The 15,000-nt window shown below is 33.5% G+C and overlaps 1 protein-coding gene across 2 annotated transcripts in view; it reads left to right on the forward strand.

Annotated features, from left to right (window-relative positions):
• LOC144972845 (dynein beta chain, ciliary-like) overlaps positions 1-15,000 on the forward strand; it is a 137,355-nt gene that overhangs the window by 51,060 nt on the left and 71,295 nt on the right. For both annotated transcript variants that reach the window (XM_078914556.1, XM_078914555.1), the window contains exons 25-31: positions 7-85; positions 1,449-1,558; positions 2,829-3,074; positions 4,100-4,192; positions 5,820-5,951; positions 8,950-9,168; positions 10,852-10,989. In XM_078914556.1, the coding sequence (XP_078770682.1) occupies positions 7-85; positions 1,449-1,558; positions 2,829-3,074; positions 4,100-4,192; positions 5,820-5,951; positions 8,950-9,168; positions 10,852-10,989 (1,017 nt within the window). The remainder of the gene's footprint in view (positions 1-6; positions 86-1,448; positions 1,559-2,828; positions 3,075-4,099; positions 4,193-5,819; positions 5,952-8,949; positions 9,169-10,851; positions 10,990-15,000) is intronic.

A 15,000-nucleotide genomic window follows, 5' to 3' on the forward strand; every position in this document is an offset into this window, starting at 1 on the left:
TGCTAGATGGATATTGATTGTAAAAAACTAACAAAGGAGCTACGTAGTTTAGACAAGGAAATGAGAGCATGGGATGTTTACACGGGTGAGTAAAATGGTGCATTGAAATTTGATTATCATAATGATATGTCAATATATAATATGTTATCAAACTTTTAATAGCATGACTGAACACTTGCAGCAACCTGCTTTAGATGCTAATTCTTTGAAATTCCAGTCTCTCTCTCTCTCTCTCTCTCTCTCTCTCTCTCTCTCTCTCTCTCTCTCTCTCTCTCTCTCTCTCTCTCTCTCTCTCTCTCTCTCTCTCTCTCTCTCTCCACCCCACCCCACCCCCCCTTTTGCCCCATTTTGTCACTATTTAAGACTTCGACCTCCAAACCTGCCAGCGACCAGCGCGGTGTTTTATTTTAAAAGCAAAACAATGTCTGACTTCTGTATATAACCACTTATCCGTTGATACGTGTACATCAATCATTGCGCATGTTTAGTTTAGATGACAAAGTGTATCATTTTCCTTTCCAGACTAAGCTCACCTTGTTCTGGGAATCCTATACGTCTTTTCATTGCGTTATGCTCGTCCTAACATTGTTTTAACAAGGCAAAGTGTCGTAGGTCAACTCCATAGATAATATAACATTTAATTTGGATAGTCTTTGCCAAATCTAACTCCTATCACTGCAAATTATATAACACTTACTGTCACCCATCCACCACTTCTGATATTTTAATGACAGCAAGCGGATTGGATTTTTGAATCAAAAGTTCTTAGTTTGAATCCGAGTGCGGACATTTGGATTTCTTTTATTGATGTCAAGAGTTTTATTGGGTTTGTCACATATTGCCATACCGCAGTGGAAATCTATTTTAAAAGGCGCCGTAAGGATTGTAGAGGATTGAAATTGACATCAAAATGATTTGACTGAAGCTCAGGATTTAATCAAAACATTATAATTGATAATGTTAGTCTCACGGGAAGAGACTAGAAATGTGACAATTTAATGTTTATCAATTAACAGTTTCATTCCACATTTTAGAACAACTTTTTATTATACACCTTTGGTTTTAGAGAAAAACAATTTTACTATAGAAAAATAGCAAAAATATGAGGCATACCTATTACAATTGTAATAAAAACATAGGAGTTCAAAAATATTTTCTTCCCACACACATCTGGTTTTACTAAAAATAGACTCTGACGTGTAATGATATCATTACCAAAATGATAATTATTAGTGTCGAATCGTTTAATTCAAGAACCAGTCATTGGAAGGAAAAAGGATATATTTTGATAAGAAATTATATAGTTGAGGTCTTTGGAGTACCTTTGAAATTTCCAACCCCATCCAATTGGCGCTCCCTAGGTGGAAATTTTACAGATCATAGTGAATTCATGCTATCACAAAAAATCATGAAAATCCTTTTTTGTTGAGCACTTTTGTTATCTTTAGGTTTGGAAGCGCAGCTGAAAAATATGATGACTTCACTGAGGGCTGTAGGTGAATTGCAAAATTCTGCTATTAGGGAAAGGCACTGGGCTGAACTTATGAACGTCACCAAGGTTTGTAGCCATTTTGTTCGACAGAGCCATGAAATCCAATGATTCGGCGTTCATTCCAGTTTTCATAGCGTTAAATGAACAATAACAATTTCTTGATACCCTTTTGATATGTCATAGGTCTATTGCAGAGCACTTTCTACCAGAGCTAAGATATCTAACCATGCATTCATCACTAAAAAGCAAGAGAGCTCATTATTTTAAAGAAAAATGTCCAACTAACATTGCATTGTCAACTAAGCTATCGGGACCCTCATGATTGGGACGATCTTAGTTTAATGGATCTGTACTTTGTGTAGTCACAACGTTTTCGGGGCATATCAGATGATGAGAGACCAACTGAGTAATTGAAAGTAATTGAAATATAAACTCAATTATCGTCATCTTTCATTATGACATATTACCATATTGACGCCATTGGTCACAATTGTGAGGACAAACAATTAATTACGTGCGGCTATGTGGTCTAGTGGCATGACACTCGCTTTCGGATCGGAAGGTCCTGGGTTCGAGCCTCGCTCGACGCATAGTTGAGTCCTTGGAAAGACTCTTTACTCACATTCTTTCACCGTACTCAGGTGTAAAATGAGTACCTGCCCGTTAACAGCGTTGTCTTTGTCCGAAAAATTGTAATATCGCTTAACAGGCGTCATGTCTCGTCCTACATGTTAAATGTTGCTGTTGACCAGGGACCCCTTGTAAAGCGCTTTGAGCACGTTAAGTGGATATTGCGCTATATAAAAGCTCAATTTTAAAAAAAAATTTTTTAATTATCAATGACTCCTGTGTTGATAACATGAGGGGAAAATAAAGAGTGCTCTTTTGTGAAAAAACTGCTAAAGGGAATCTGATAAGTGTGAAATAGAAACGCTGTTTTGTTTGATTGTTGGAGGAATGAATATTGTGAAATGGTCTGAACATATCAAAACTGTAAAATGCAAATATTCATGATTATTTATTTATTTTGATCACTGACACATTATCAATAGTAGTTTGTATGAATAAATTTTGGGTAATAAAAACAGTTAAATAAAATTGAAAGTAACAGGATTGGAAATCCCTGCACTCTCTTCTTTTATTAGTCATGAAATGAAATTCGGACATAATTTACAAAGATAGGCTGCTTGAACTTGTTAGCTTTTTGAGTCCCTACCTTATTATTATGCAGATGAAATACAATGGAATACAAACAAAATAAAGAAAACAATGATACATTATCGTTTCAGTAAATGTTTTTATTAGAATAAAAGTAAACTTATCACCTTCACAACAGGTGGCATTCAGCATGAATGAGGAAACCTGCCTGGATGATCTCTTGAAATTGAATCTGCATAAGTTTGAAGACGATGTCCACGGTATAGTGGATAAAGCAGTAAAAGAAACTAGCATGGAGAAGACTCTTAGAGAATTGTCAGTGACATGGGCCACAATGGCATTTATACACGAGACCCACCTCAGGACTGGTACGACATTGCTGATTGCTGAGGAAGAACTGATTGAGACCCTGGAAGATAACCAGGTAATGCTTAGTCATTATATATATATACATATACATATATATATATATATATATATATATATATATATATATATATATATATATATATACCAACGCCCTTTAAACATGTTCTTGTGTGAATTTACTTAATTTTGTGATTCTTTAGTCTAGGAAGAGTCATTCGAGTATTTGGCCTAGTTGAAGAAACTTACAGAAAAAATCGCAAAAAATGGATATTGCGTTATACATAATACTCAACTTTTTTCTGAAGAGCACAACTAGCTTAGTAAGAAAATCCATCACAAAACATCTTACTATGATTCAACTAAAGATTAACAAATGGCTAGATTCCAAGAACTAAAATAATATTTATTTGATAAAAGGTTGTGAAGAAATTTTTAGAATCTGTCGGGGAGGGGGAATATATAACATGCTATTCAATACAGCTGTGAAAGTGACAGGACGGCATCCAATTGTGTAAAAATAACAATAGATAAGTACCAAGCACAAGTGAAGCAAGTAGCCATATACATAATCAAGTATTTGTTTAGTGGATAAGTACAGTAGCAAGCGCATGTACAATGTTTAAAACGTTTATTACTATGAATACAACTCCTCATCAAATGAGAAAACAAGCTACTTTGACAAACCTCTGCTATTTTTGGGGTGTGTGTCATCCTTAACTTGACAAAATTAAGAAGACAAGGCATTAAAAGTCCAAAGGTAAGATGTTCAATGATGTCATTCATTATGATTTGAGAAAGCGTGCGAGAAAATTTTCAAATTGAGAAAATTCAGATTAAAGGATAGAGCCAATTAATTCTATAGACTAAAAATCTTGTATCCACAAGAAGATCAATCTGTTGTAATGTTATTTTCTTGAAAAAGCACATTTTCTTTTTCAAAGGTAAAATTTCCAAAACACAATTAGATGATGTATTAACAATAACAAAATGTTGTACTCAAATAGTGTTTATCGCCATAGCCCCTCTCAGTTGAGATACTTTTTTTCCTTGATATATCTATTCTCAAATTTCAACCGACAGGTACAACTTCAAAACATGATGACGTCAAAATACATTGCCCACTTTTTGGAGGAAGTCTCAGACTGGACCCAAAAACTGTCTACGACTGACCAGGTAAGTGACAGTCCTTTTCAGGAATGAGGAAGACAAAAGTCATTTATATCTGTGGAAAGGAATGTTGGTGTGATAAAATGATTTTAAGTTTTTTCAGATGACCGTAATGCCTTATTTCTGACACCTTGTATCAAGCACACTCAGTGACAACACGGTATAACTTTTTACTCCTGTGGCACCTTGTACCCTTAACCCCATTTATTTTATGCATTGATGAATATCCGACTGTATTCAGCGGGCGCCATATTGTCTTATGCATAAATTATTATGACTTATTATAATTTTGTTTTCCTTGGCCTGTAAAGGCAAATATTAAAGTTGAATTGTGGTGGTTTTTGCATTGTTTTTAACATTGTTTAAAACTAGAAATTATACGCTCTTTCAATATAGTTACTATTACTAGTTCGAGATTTTAAATGCCCTTTTCCCTAAACATGATAAAGAATTACCCAAAATGCAAAACAGTATGCTTTGTCAAGTGTATAGAGGTTTGCCTGTATAAGATATTATCTCAAATTAAGGCAGCTAATCGACATATGAGTCCACGCCTGCATCAAATTATTTTCACTGTTCTCCTCTGCCTGATTACATTTTTTATAAGTAAATCCATTCAAATTTTAGGGATTATCTTAAAATTATATATGGACTTGACCACAAAGTTAAATGTCATTTTGGGCACCAAAATCTACGATGTTTATTTGGTTTGTCTTCAAATTCTGACACCTAGAATAGATGGGATATTGCTCCAATTTTTTTTTTTTTTTTTTTTTCTCATGTTTGTTAACTCTAGCATTGTAAACGAGATCAAGAGACTAAATTTTTAAAAATATTTTTTTAATGAAAACAAAATAATAAAAAAAGATAAATAAAATAATAATAATGATAATAATAATAATAATAATAATAATAATAATAATAATAATAATGATAATGATGATGATGATGATGATGATGATGATGATGATGATGATGATGATGATGATAATAATTAATAATAATAGTTATTATTATTATTATATTATTATTATATTATTATTATTATTATTATTATTATTATTATTATTATTATTATTATTATTATTATTATTATTATTATTATCTGTTATAAAGGGAATTATCAAAATATCAGAAATGACGGAAACTGTCCAGTTTGTTGTTTTTTTTACCGTAATGGAGTTTTTTTTAAAAACAGAATAGCTGACAAACTTGGTAAAGTTTAAAAATTCAGAAAATAAAAGCAACTTAAAATTTCACACGGATTGGAATAGATAACTTAGTTTTACAAACATTGAGTTTGTTACCAGACTACCAATCATTGCTACTTTGATTACATCAAGCAACAACAAATAATACGTTAACTGCATACAGAAAATGGATTCATTGTCGTTTCCCTTTTTACCTTTATAACTCATCTTTTAAAACTGTTAGAGTCATGTTATGAAGTGTATTTATGAAAACAATGATGCCTTTAAAATTGTTAAAATAATTTTCTTTAAATGATAAGAACGTAAATAAGCTGTATGAAATAAAGAAAAATAATATTAATCAATTCATCAATTTCAGAAATTTCTGAGATGACCACAATGCCTCCTCTCCCCACTCGCTTCCCCTCCCTTTAATTCAATAGGTCATATCTATTTATATGGAGGTTCAGCGAACATGGACGCATTTAGAGAGCATCTTTATTGGCTCTGATGACATTCGAAAACAACTGCCAGAGGAGACAGATCGATTTCAACGGACAGATACTGATTTTAAGGTGTTGTGGAGCAATTATAAGAATTGATTTTTATCATTGCATATTGATCAAACTGACAAATTTAATGCAACTACAACTTAGCATTCACTCTTGACAAACCTGTTGTTTGGGAAGTAATTTCAAAATATAATAACAGGAGTTATTACTACTCTAACAAAACGTGGTTTTCCATATTACTATTACTAGTGGTTTGTGTTGCTCTAATTATTAAAGTTGATGGGTGAAAATAGATTCAGAATATTTGTGACCATTTGGAATAAGTAAGATAATAGCAGTCTAATCCATTTTTTAATGACACTTTTGTCATTTAAAAAATTGGAAGAAGTTGACGAGATAATTTAATTTACAATGTATGATTGTTTAATTTTTTTTTTAATCGTGATCAATCAATGGTAGAAGATGAAAATCATATTCCCCTTTTCAAATCCATGATGATAATAAATGTAGATAACTTGTACCAAAGCAAAGACATTTATCACCTAATGGAATGTTGAAGTTCTCATCATGTAATGTACTGGTAATAAATGATTTAGCGGGTTATTGAGGAAAGTGGTATCGTGGTCCCCAATTCCTTTGATGGAATTCTGATATACATATATTGTTGGAGCTTAAACCAGGTGTTATTCCTATAGATTTCTGTCTTTAACATAGTAATTCATGGGTGATATTGAGGCAGAGTGGGATATCCTCTGATTACTCCAAACTCAATTGTTCACTTTCTTTCAATTTAAATACAAACTATATTACATTTCCGCACACGATGTCGGTGTTTCGTCTTAACTGTTACAAAGTTAAAAGAATGAATTGGATTTAAATATCAATACAAGAAATCTAAAATATCACATTGCATTCATTTTGTCAAAGCATTTTATAGTGTGAGATAGTTCACTCTTCTTTAATACTTGTTTAAAACCTTGAAAAAAAAAGATTTTGAATCTGACTCAGCTTAGAGCTATGCAATCACAAAACAAGTTAATACATTTTGATCAGAACTTTTATTTACTTCAAATATCAATGAATTGATGTAAAAACTCAACATGTCAAAATTTCTCTGATATATATTAGAAATTTTGGCTAAAATGAAAATAAGATATTTTGTCAATATCTTCCATACCACATCTGTTTCAAAGCATTTAACATATTACTATTCAATTAGGGGTAGGAACATTGTATCCTAGGTTGATACATATTTTGTTTTTGAATATATTTAGGTATTATTTGTGTCATCTTTATGATTACTGACGTCGAGATCACTATTCTAAAAAAATATTACTCATCTCAATGCCAAAATGCCTCATTGATCCCCCAAACTTCGGTAGTTTAGAGTCAAATTCCGCGGTCCAACAATAAAGCTTGTTAACCGCGCTTTTTATGGATCTCAGAAAAAATAATTAAACATAACCTTATTTCAGTACTCATTTTCATAGGTTAAAAGTAGTAGTCCCCCAAAGCTTTGTGGACGATGGAGCCGGAGTTTATCAAGATATGGTATATTAAGTCATGTTAGTCTTCATAAAGTACTTTCAACCAGATCTAACAGATCCCTATACCCAAACACTGCTAGATGAATAGAGGTGTCAGAATTAATCTGACCACCCCGGAGACCAACACCGGTCCCTCTGCTTGTGAGGCGAGTGCTCTACTATCATTAAATATTATATTATAACCAATATAAAATGAATGCAACAGTCAATTGTTTGTCTTTGAAACAAGATGGATTTTAGTAAGGAAAGTGTGATTTAACATAATCTTCAAAAACACAACTTTTTCAGATAAGTCCCTCAGGCTTAAAGCCATAATTTGTGAACATTCTGTGTGTCTTGAAGATTGTTTCAAGCTTTAAAACACAAGGTTGGATAAGTTTGATCTCCTTATACAAACAAGGAACTGAGCTTCTTTTAGCATTGCCAACATGGAATTCTTATGAACACAATGAATGGGATACACAATGCTTGAATAATATTTACTCAAATGTAATTCAAAAGAAAAACGAAATGTGATTAACCTTCTCAAAACTGTATAATGTCAAGAGTGATGCTGAAAATTTTGTATTTCTAGTAGTCAAAAATTAGATAAATATTAAAATAATTCATTGAGGTTAATAGAGTCATTACACGATAAGATGATTAAGTAACGTTAGGAAAGAGATGAAAACTGGATATTTTGTGTAACCTGTAATTTTTTTTTGTAATCTCCACAATGTCAAACTACGGCTATGTATTTGTATATATATAATTTGTTTTTGAGCAGTCTAGTAATATGATACTCGCCTTCCGACTTGCGGGTCCCTGGTTCGAATACCACTCTGAGAGGCGCAAAGTTGGGTCCTGTAAAAGGCTCTATACTTACTTTCTATCACTGTGCTTATGTGTAAAATGAGCACTTGACCGGTAAGAGCATTGTCACTGTAAAAAAAATGACAAAAAATATATATTATATATATATATATATATATATATATATATATATATATATATATAGTATATAGATAGATAGATAGATAGATAGATAGATAGATAGATAACGTGGTGTCGCGACCTAAATGTGAAGTGTTGCTGTTGGCTTGGAACTCCATGTAAACAGCCCTGAGTACATCAAGTGTATATTTCAATATTTATATATAAATGCTCGTTTAAAAAAATGTTAATCTTGATCTTGCTGTTATCGTTCCGCTAGTGTGTGTGTGAGTGTGTGTGTGTGTGTGTGTGTGTGTGTGTCTCGCGCATTAAAAAATATTTGCTTCCAATTGATATATATATCAACTAAATGTTTGATTCAAATTGAAACGATTGTTAGGAGTTACATCTATTAGATAAGATATTGATTTATGATTGAATCTCATGCACCTTTTATGGTTATTACCCAAGACATCATTTAAAACTTCAGAGCAATAAAGTTTTAAAGGACCACTTTCAATATTTTATCATTTTTACTATCCTCTCCTCTTGATTTTTTTAGAATCCTAAATCATTCATGCATATGTTATTTATTTTCCCAGGAACTTGTGAAAGACATCAGTGTGACAAAAATAGTTGTCGATGCTTGTACAATCCCAGGATTGTTTGAAAGGTTAGAGGCAATCCAAAAAGAACTCACTATTTGTGAAAAAGCCCTGGCAGAATACCTCGAGACAAAGAGGCTTGCATTTCCACGATTCTATTTCGTCTCATCTGCCGATTTACTGGATATTTTGTCTAATGGAAATAGTCCAGCTATTGTAAGTTTTTGGTTAAGCTTTATGGGGGTTTTTTTCATTCCACATTTGCTGTGTATTGGCTTTTTATTTCAAGCCGGTAAATAATTGCATAAAATAGTTCTGGTGATTCTTTGACCTTTATGCTTCTTGATACTTATAAAAGACACCGGAAACGAATTATCTCGACAAACAAGGCTTAAACTATTCGTAGACGATAACCTTATTTTCAGGAGCATAGATAGTATGTAGCGCAGATGCACATGAACTCCAGAAAGATCTTGATGCCCTCCAGACGTGGTCAGATACATGGCACATGAAGTTCCATCCTTCAAAAATGCTATGTCAATATCAATAAAGAAAAAGCCTTATACTCACAATTGCACAATGCATAATCACAACATGTTGACTCCATACAATACCTCAGAGTCCATCTCAATAAGAAACTAACGTGGCAAACCCATATAGAACATATCACAGCAAAGGCAGGTAGGAAGCTGGGGTTTCTCAAATGGAACATAAACCAATTCCCACGAAGAATTAAAGCCCAGGCGTACACATCACTTATGAGGCTAATATTATAATATGCCAGCGCCGTGTGGGATCCCTACACAAACAAATGACATTGACAAGATTGAAAAAGTACAAAGAGCAGCTGCAAAATTCGCAACCGGATGCAAATCTAGAGACCTGGGTTGTATGACATCCTCCCTCAAGCCAATTAAACGGAAACTATTGAAAATTGGCGCAAGGTATTCCGTATTGTTACCTTTCACAAAACCATCAACGACCCAAACTCACCCATCATCATCCCAAACTACATAAAAAGCAAACCATTTCCAAGAACAGACACATACAAACACATCTTTTCCCCACGAAGAATAACTGACTGGAATGTCCTGCCACTGGACATAACGAACGTTGAGTGCTTGGAAACTTTAAAAACAGTTTTGAATGTATTTGCTTGTCAAAATAATCTGTGACTGTTTTGATTGAGTTGTAACTGAACTTTTGCAGCGATGGCCCCGTGGGGCCTTTTGCAAATACAAGCCCTTGAAGAGTGAAGAAGACAATTATTGTCAGTGTATGGCAAAACCATACCCTCGCCTCTCTCCAAAATGAACTCGTCAGTCCGGAAAACAATAGTAAACTTGTAGCGTGGCCTTACAAATGACGCAACATGGTCTCGAGAATGAGTCTGAAAAACAATAAAAACTGGCTTTTTTACACTCAGACAAGCAATAAGATTCATGGCTGAAACTAAAATAATACAAATAATATACCCCATTTTCAGACACTGCAACAAGATGACAAATCATTTTTTTTAAGAGATACAATTGGTTAAAGGGTCAAATTCTAATGTTAATATTACTTCCTTCAACACGATTTTCTTGATGGCTTGATATTCTCTTTCTCATGTACTAGTAAGAATAGTGATATATAATTTCTTTATTGGGGGGGGGGGGTACAATTTATAGTGTTTTATTATCATTATTATCACTAAATAGTCATTGCAAGAATTGTGCCAACGAAATTAAGTCAAATGAAAGACTTTTCGCATTTCAAAAAGATTTTTTGTCATTAATATAATTATTTGGAATTGAGAAAAATGTTTCATTTGTTTTCAATTGGTTGATCTGACGTGGGACTCAAATTTAGTCTTGCCTGTAGACAAAAAGTTTCTAAATGCGTCTTACTGTGTGTTAGGTATCCCGGCAATTGACCAAACTGTTTGACAACATGGCTAAATTGGAACTTGAGAAGAGTGGAAAGGTCGGCACTGGCATGTACAGCAAAGAAATGGAGTTTGTTCAAACAGAAAACAAAATAGATCTTTCAGGACAGGTAAGTAAAATACATCTATTGTTATTGAAGTTTGGTTGTTGTTATTTCTCATCCTCTTTCTTTATTTTTATTATTCAAAATGACATGTAAGCCAAAAAAAAAAGGCCATACTACGATCCATTATGCATTGTGTTGTAATTAGAACGAATCTGACGTCAAAATACGCATACAACTGGTAAGGTAATTATATAAATGTTTAGTCTAATATAAATTTCTTTCGATGTTTCAATAACTTCTTTAGGTTTACAACTGACAGAAAAGGATTTATTGCATTTTCACCGACCAAGAGGATCTTAAAAGCTAATTGTGCAATTTTGTAATCTCACACTTTTTCTCATTGAACCGCTTTTTAAGTTTGCTGAGTATTTGTATTATTATTATCTTTTAGTATCAAGGAGATTTTCTTTTCTTCAGTTATTTCCCGAGCAGGCCCCAAAGGATCTGATATATCTTTCATTGTGTACAAATAGCTTGTTAAATATTGTTTGTACATTCTTTTGAAATATCTTTCACATTCTATTATCGTCAAGCACTTAATCACACCTGAGTCAATTGGGATATTTTATGTAAAAGTGCCTTAGCTACAACACAGCAATAGAGTTTGCAATGATTATCACCCATCCGGCCATTCGTTTTGGTATCTTTATCCGCACGTCAAAGCTCAAATTTGAGACATAAAAATTGTGAAAGATAGAAAGGAAAAGAAAAACATCTGACATTTGTTTTTACTCCGTGACCTTTTTTATACCACGTCGTTCCTTATGCCAGTGATCATGCCGCACATAAGCTCTCAGCTGATTTGTGGACTATCATTGTTCAAGGTGAGACAAATATAGGAGAAAAACAAGTGCCAAGTCGCTTTTAAAGAAGTAAATAACTGGGAGGAATAGCACATAATGTAAAGCATGGTTTTGCAGTTTTAGTTTGGGCTATTGCATTAATCACAATACTGTTTTGTCTTCCTTTATGTTTGAATGCGATTCCCTAATTTATTTCGAAACCAATTGCCTTGATATTTGGTGCAAAAAATTGTCGGAAGCATCTTGATATGTTTTATAGGTTTGTTAAATATGAATTTATTGTAAAGGTCTTATAGATAGTATGCAGATGACGTCACTCAGGTCTTTGTTATTGTTTTTTGACTCCGCGTTTATGAGTAATGCTCACTGAACTGTATTAACCCGACTATAATCGTTCATGGATACACAGTTTTGTGTGTTGGTCCGTTATACTTCCGGATGGCAATGTTATGAGCTTCTGAGCCAAGCGCATACTATCTATAGCATTAAAAAATATCAAACATTATTTTCAAAAACCCATGAAAAAGGATCCTTTTGACAAAATGCAGGTATTGTATTCAAATATATATGTTTGCAACGTTTCAAGTATATGCATCGAAAAATGTGAATACTTATTGATTATAAAAATTTTCAGGTCAAAATGCAATATGGTATATTTCCATGGCAACCGGAAGTAACCAAGAAAAATATTATGATATAATTACGAAAAAAAAAGCATGGTCTGGGGCAAGTAGATTGGATGATTTTGATCTATAGCACTAAAGCCCCCCATAGACGGACAGATCTCATCGCGGGACGGATCGCCGAACAGGCACTGCTAGGTCGCTGTGACCCGATCCTGCGTTAATCGCAGATGATTTTTGCCCACACACGGGGAGATATTTTTTGAGGCGATCGGCGATCGGGGACGTGGCAGTATAAAAAAGTGGACAATTTTTTTTTCGGATTTTCGCTGTTTTCACGTCGGATTCGTGATCAGCGTCAAATTTACAATAGGTTTGATACTAAGAACTGTGTGTTTACTCCAAAAATTGGTGAAATTAGAAATAAATTTTAATTAATAGTGAAGCTATGTGGCCGACAGAACCGATCCCAGTTACTGTCTGTTATTCTGTCTTTCGTCTTACGCACAATAGTGATTACTTCTCACTAAATTATATCAATTAGACTGTTGAAGGAACGAAATTGACATCATTTCCACTCTTTGTTATTGTATTAAGGCAGTCATTTTGGTAATTAGTTCTCACTAAATTATATCAATCAGACTTTTAACGTTCAAGGTTACTCGTAGTTTTGTGTGACGATACGTTATTTCCGACTGGTGGATGTTGTGAGCATTTTACCTAACTCATAGCATCAATAACCGTCCAAGATATTCGCATCATATGTATCAATAGCTATAATAATCTAACATGTCGGGAGAGAGAGAGAGAGAGAGAGAGAGAGAGAGAGGGGAGGGGGGGAGAGAGGAGAGAGAGAGAGAGAGAGAGAGAGAGAGAGAGAGAGAGAGAGAGAGAGAAAAAATTACGTGCGCTATATATACCGCTATATTCAATAAAGGTGCTCAAATCACTTTATAAGGGTCCTTGGCCAACATAAAAACATGTTAGACGAGACATGACTGTTAAGCATATTGCAATTGTTTCCCGACAGAGACGACGCTGTAAACAGCAAGGTACTCATTTTAACAGTGAACAAGGTAAGAAAATGCGAATAAAGAGCCTTTTCCAAGGACTCAATTATGCGCCACTCAGAGTGGGACTCGAATCCAGTACCGTCCGATCCAAAGGCGAATGTCATTTTACAAAAAAGTGATGAGGGAATAGATTCATATGTATTGAAGGAGGAGAGAGCGGCTGGAGTGAGTAAAGTTCTTGGATATTTATAGAAGGAACCAAATTGATGTCACTCCTCTCATTGTTATTGTTTTTAGACACCCATTTTTATGATTAGTTCTCATTAAAATGTATCAGACAATAACGTTCAAGGTTCCATGTAGATTTTTGGGCTGGAATGATATTTCTGGCTGGCGGACTTTGTGAGTATTTTAATTTAACACAGAGCATCAATAGAAGGAATTAATTTGACGTTAGTCAACCCGTTGTTATTGCTTTTAGACAGCCATTTTTTATAATTAACTTATCACTAAGTTATATCAATCAGACTATGAACGTTCGAATTTGCAGTTTTGTGTGTTAATATGTTATACCCCGATGGAGATGTGTGTATTTTTCCAATACGCATAACATCAATACATTTTCAATCCGATTTAAGTTTAAAAGCAACGTAGACCACGGAAAGTTTTCCATTTTGTGGACAATAAAGATTTGTTATTTATCGTCATAATAATAATAATTATAATAATAATAATAATAATAATAATAATAATAATAATAATAATATAATAATAATAATAATAATAATAATAATAATAATAATAATAATAATAATAATAATAATAATAATAATAATAATAATAATAATAATAATATTATTATTATTATATATTATTATTATTATTATATTATTATTATTATCATTATTATTATTATTATTATTATTATTATTATTATTATTATTATTATTATTATTATTATTATTATTATTTATAAAACAAATCGACAGTGCTCCCGTGGCAGGTTAAACGGGTACTCCTCCGGACTACTCGCATTCGCACCCCCCCCCCCCCCCCACCACCACCACCACACACACGCACACAGCTCTTTTTTTTCTTTTTTTTTTGGGGGGGGGGGGCGTTGTTTGTAAATTATAATTCAAGGTTACAATGCCCACCCCTGTCATCACGTAGTCAAGGCTTTTTAGCATCTGCCAGTCCCAAATGTCTGTGTCAAGGTCGACCGTCATGTCGCGTCAACGGGTGAGGAGGAGAAAAAAAAAGAACTGGCATATTATTATATCATTACATTGAAAATTATGAAAACTATTTTTTATTTCGTATGAAATCCTTTATAAATTTTACGATGATGAAGAACGAAACTTTTGCCATCTACCTCTTCCTGGCGCAGCATTTATAAAAATATTATTTTAAAAAAATAATAACACAGCATTTATTTGGCGCAATATCCACGTGCTCAAAGCGCTTTACAAGGGGTCCCAAGGCAACAGCAATATTAAACTTGAAAGACGAGACATGACGCCTGTCAGGCGATGTGACATTTTTTCCCAACAAAGACAACGAACGGCCATGTAC

The sequence above is a fragment of the Berghia stephanieae genome, chromosome 5, assembly GCF_034508935.2.
Source record: "Berghia stephanieae isolate SIO BIC M18660-M18661 chromosome 5, UCSD_Bste_1.3, whole genome shotgun sequence".
Classification (NCBI taxonomy): domain Eukaryota; kingdom Metazoa; phylum Mollusca; class Gastropoda; order Nudibranchia; family Aeolidiidae; genus Berghia; species Berghia stephanieae.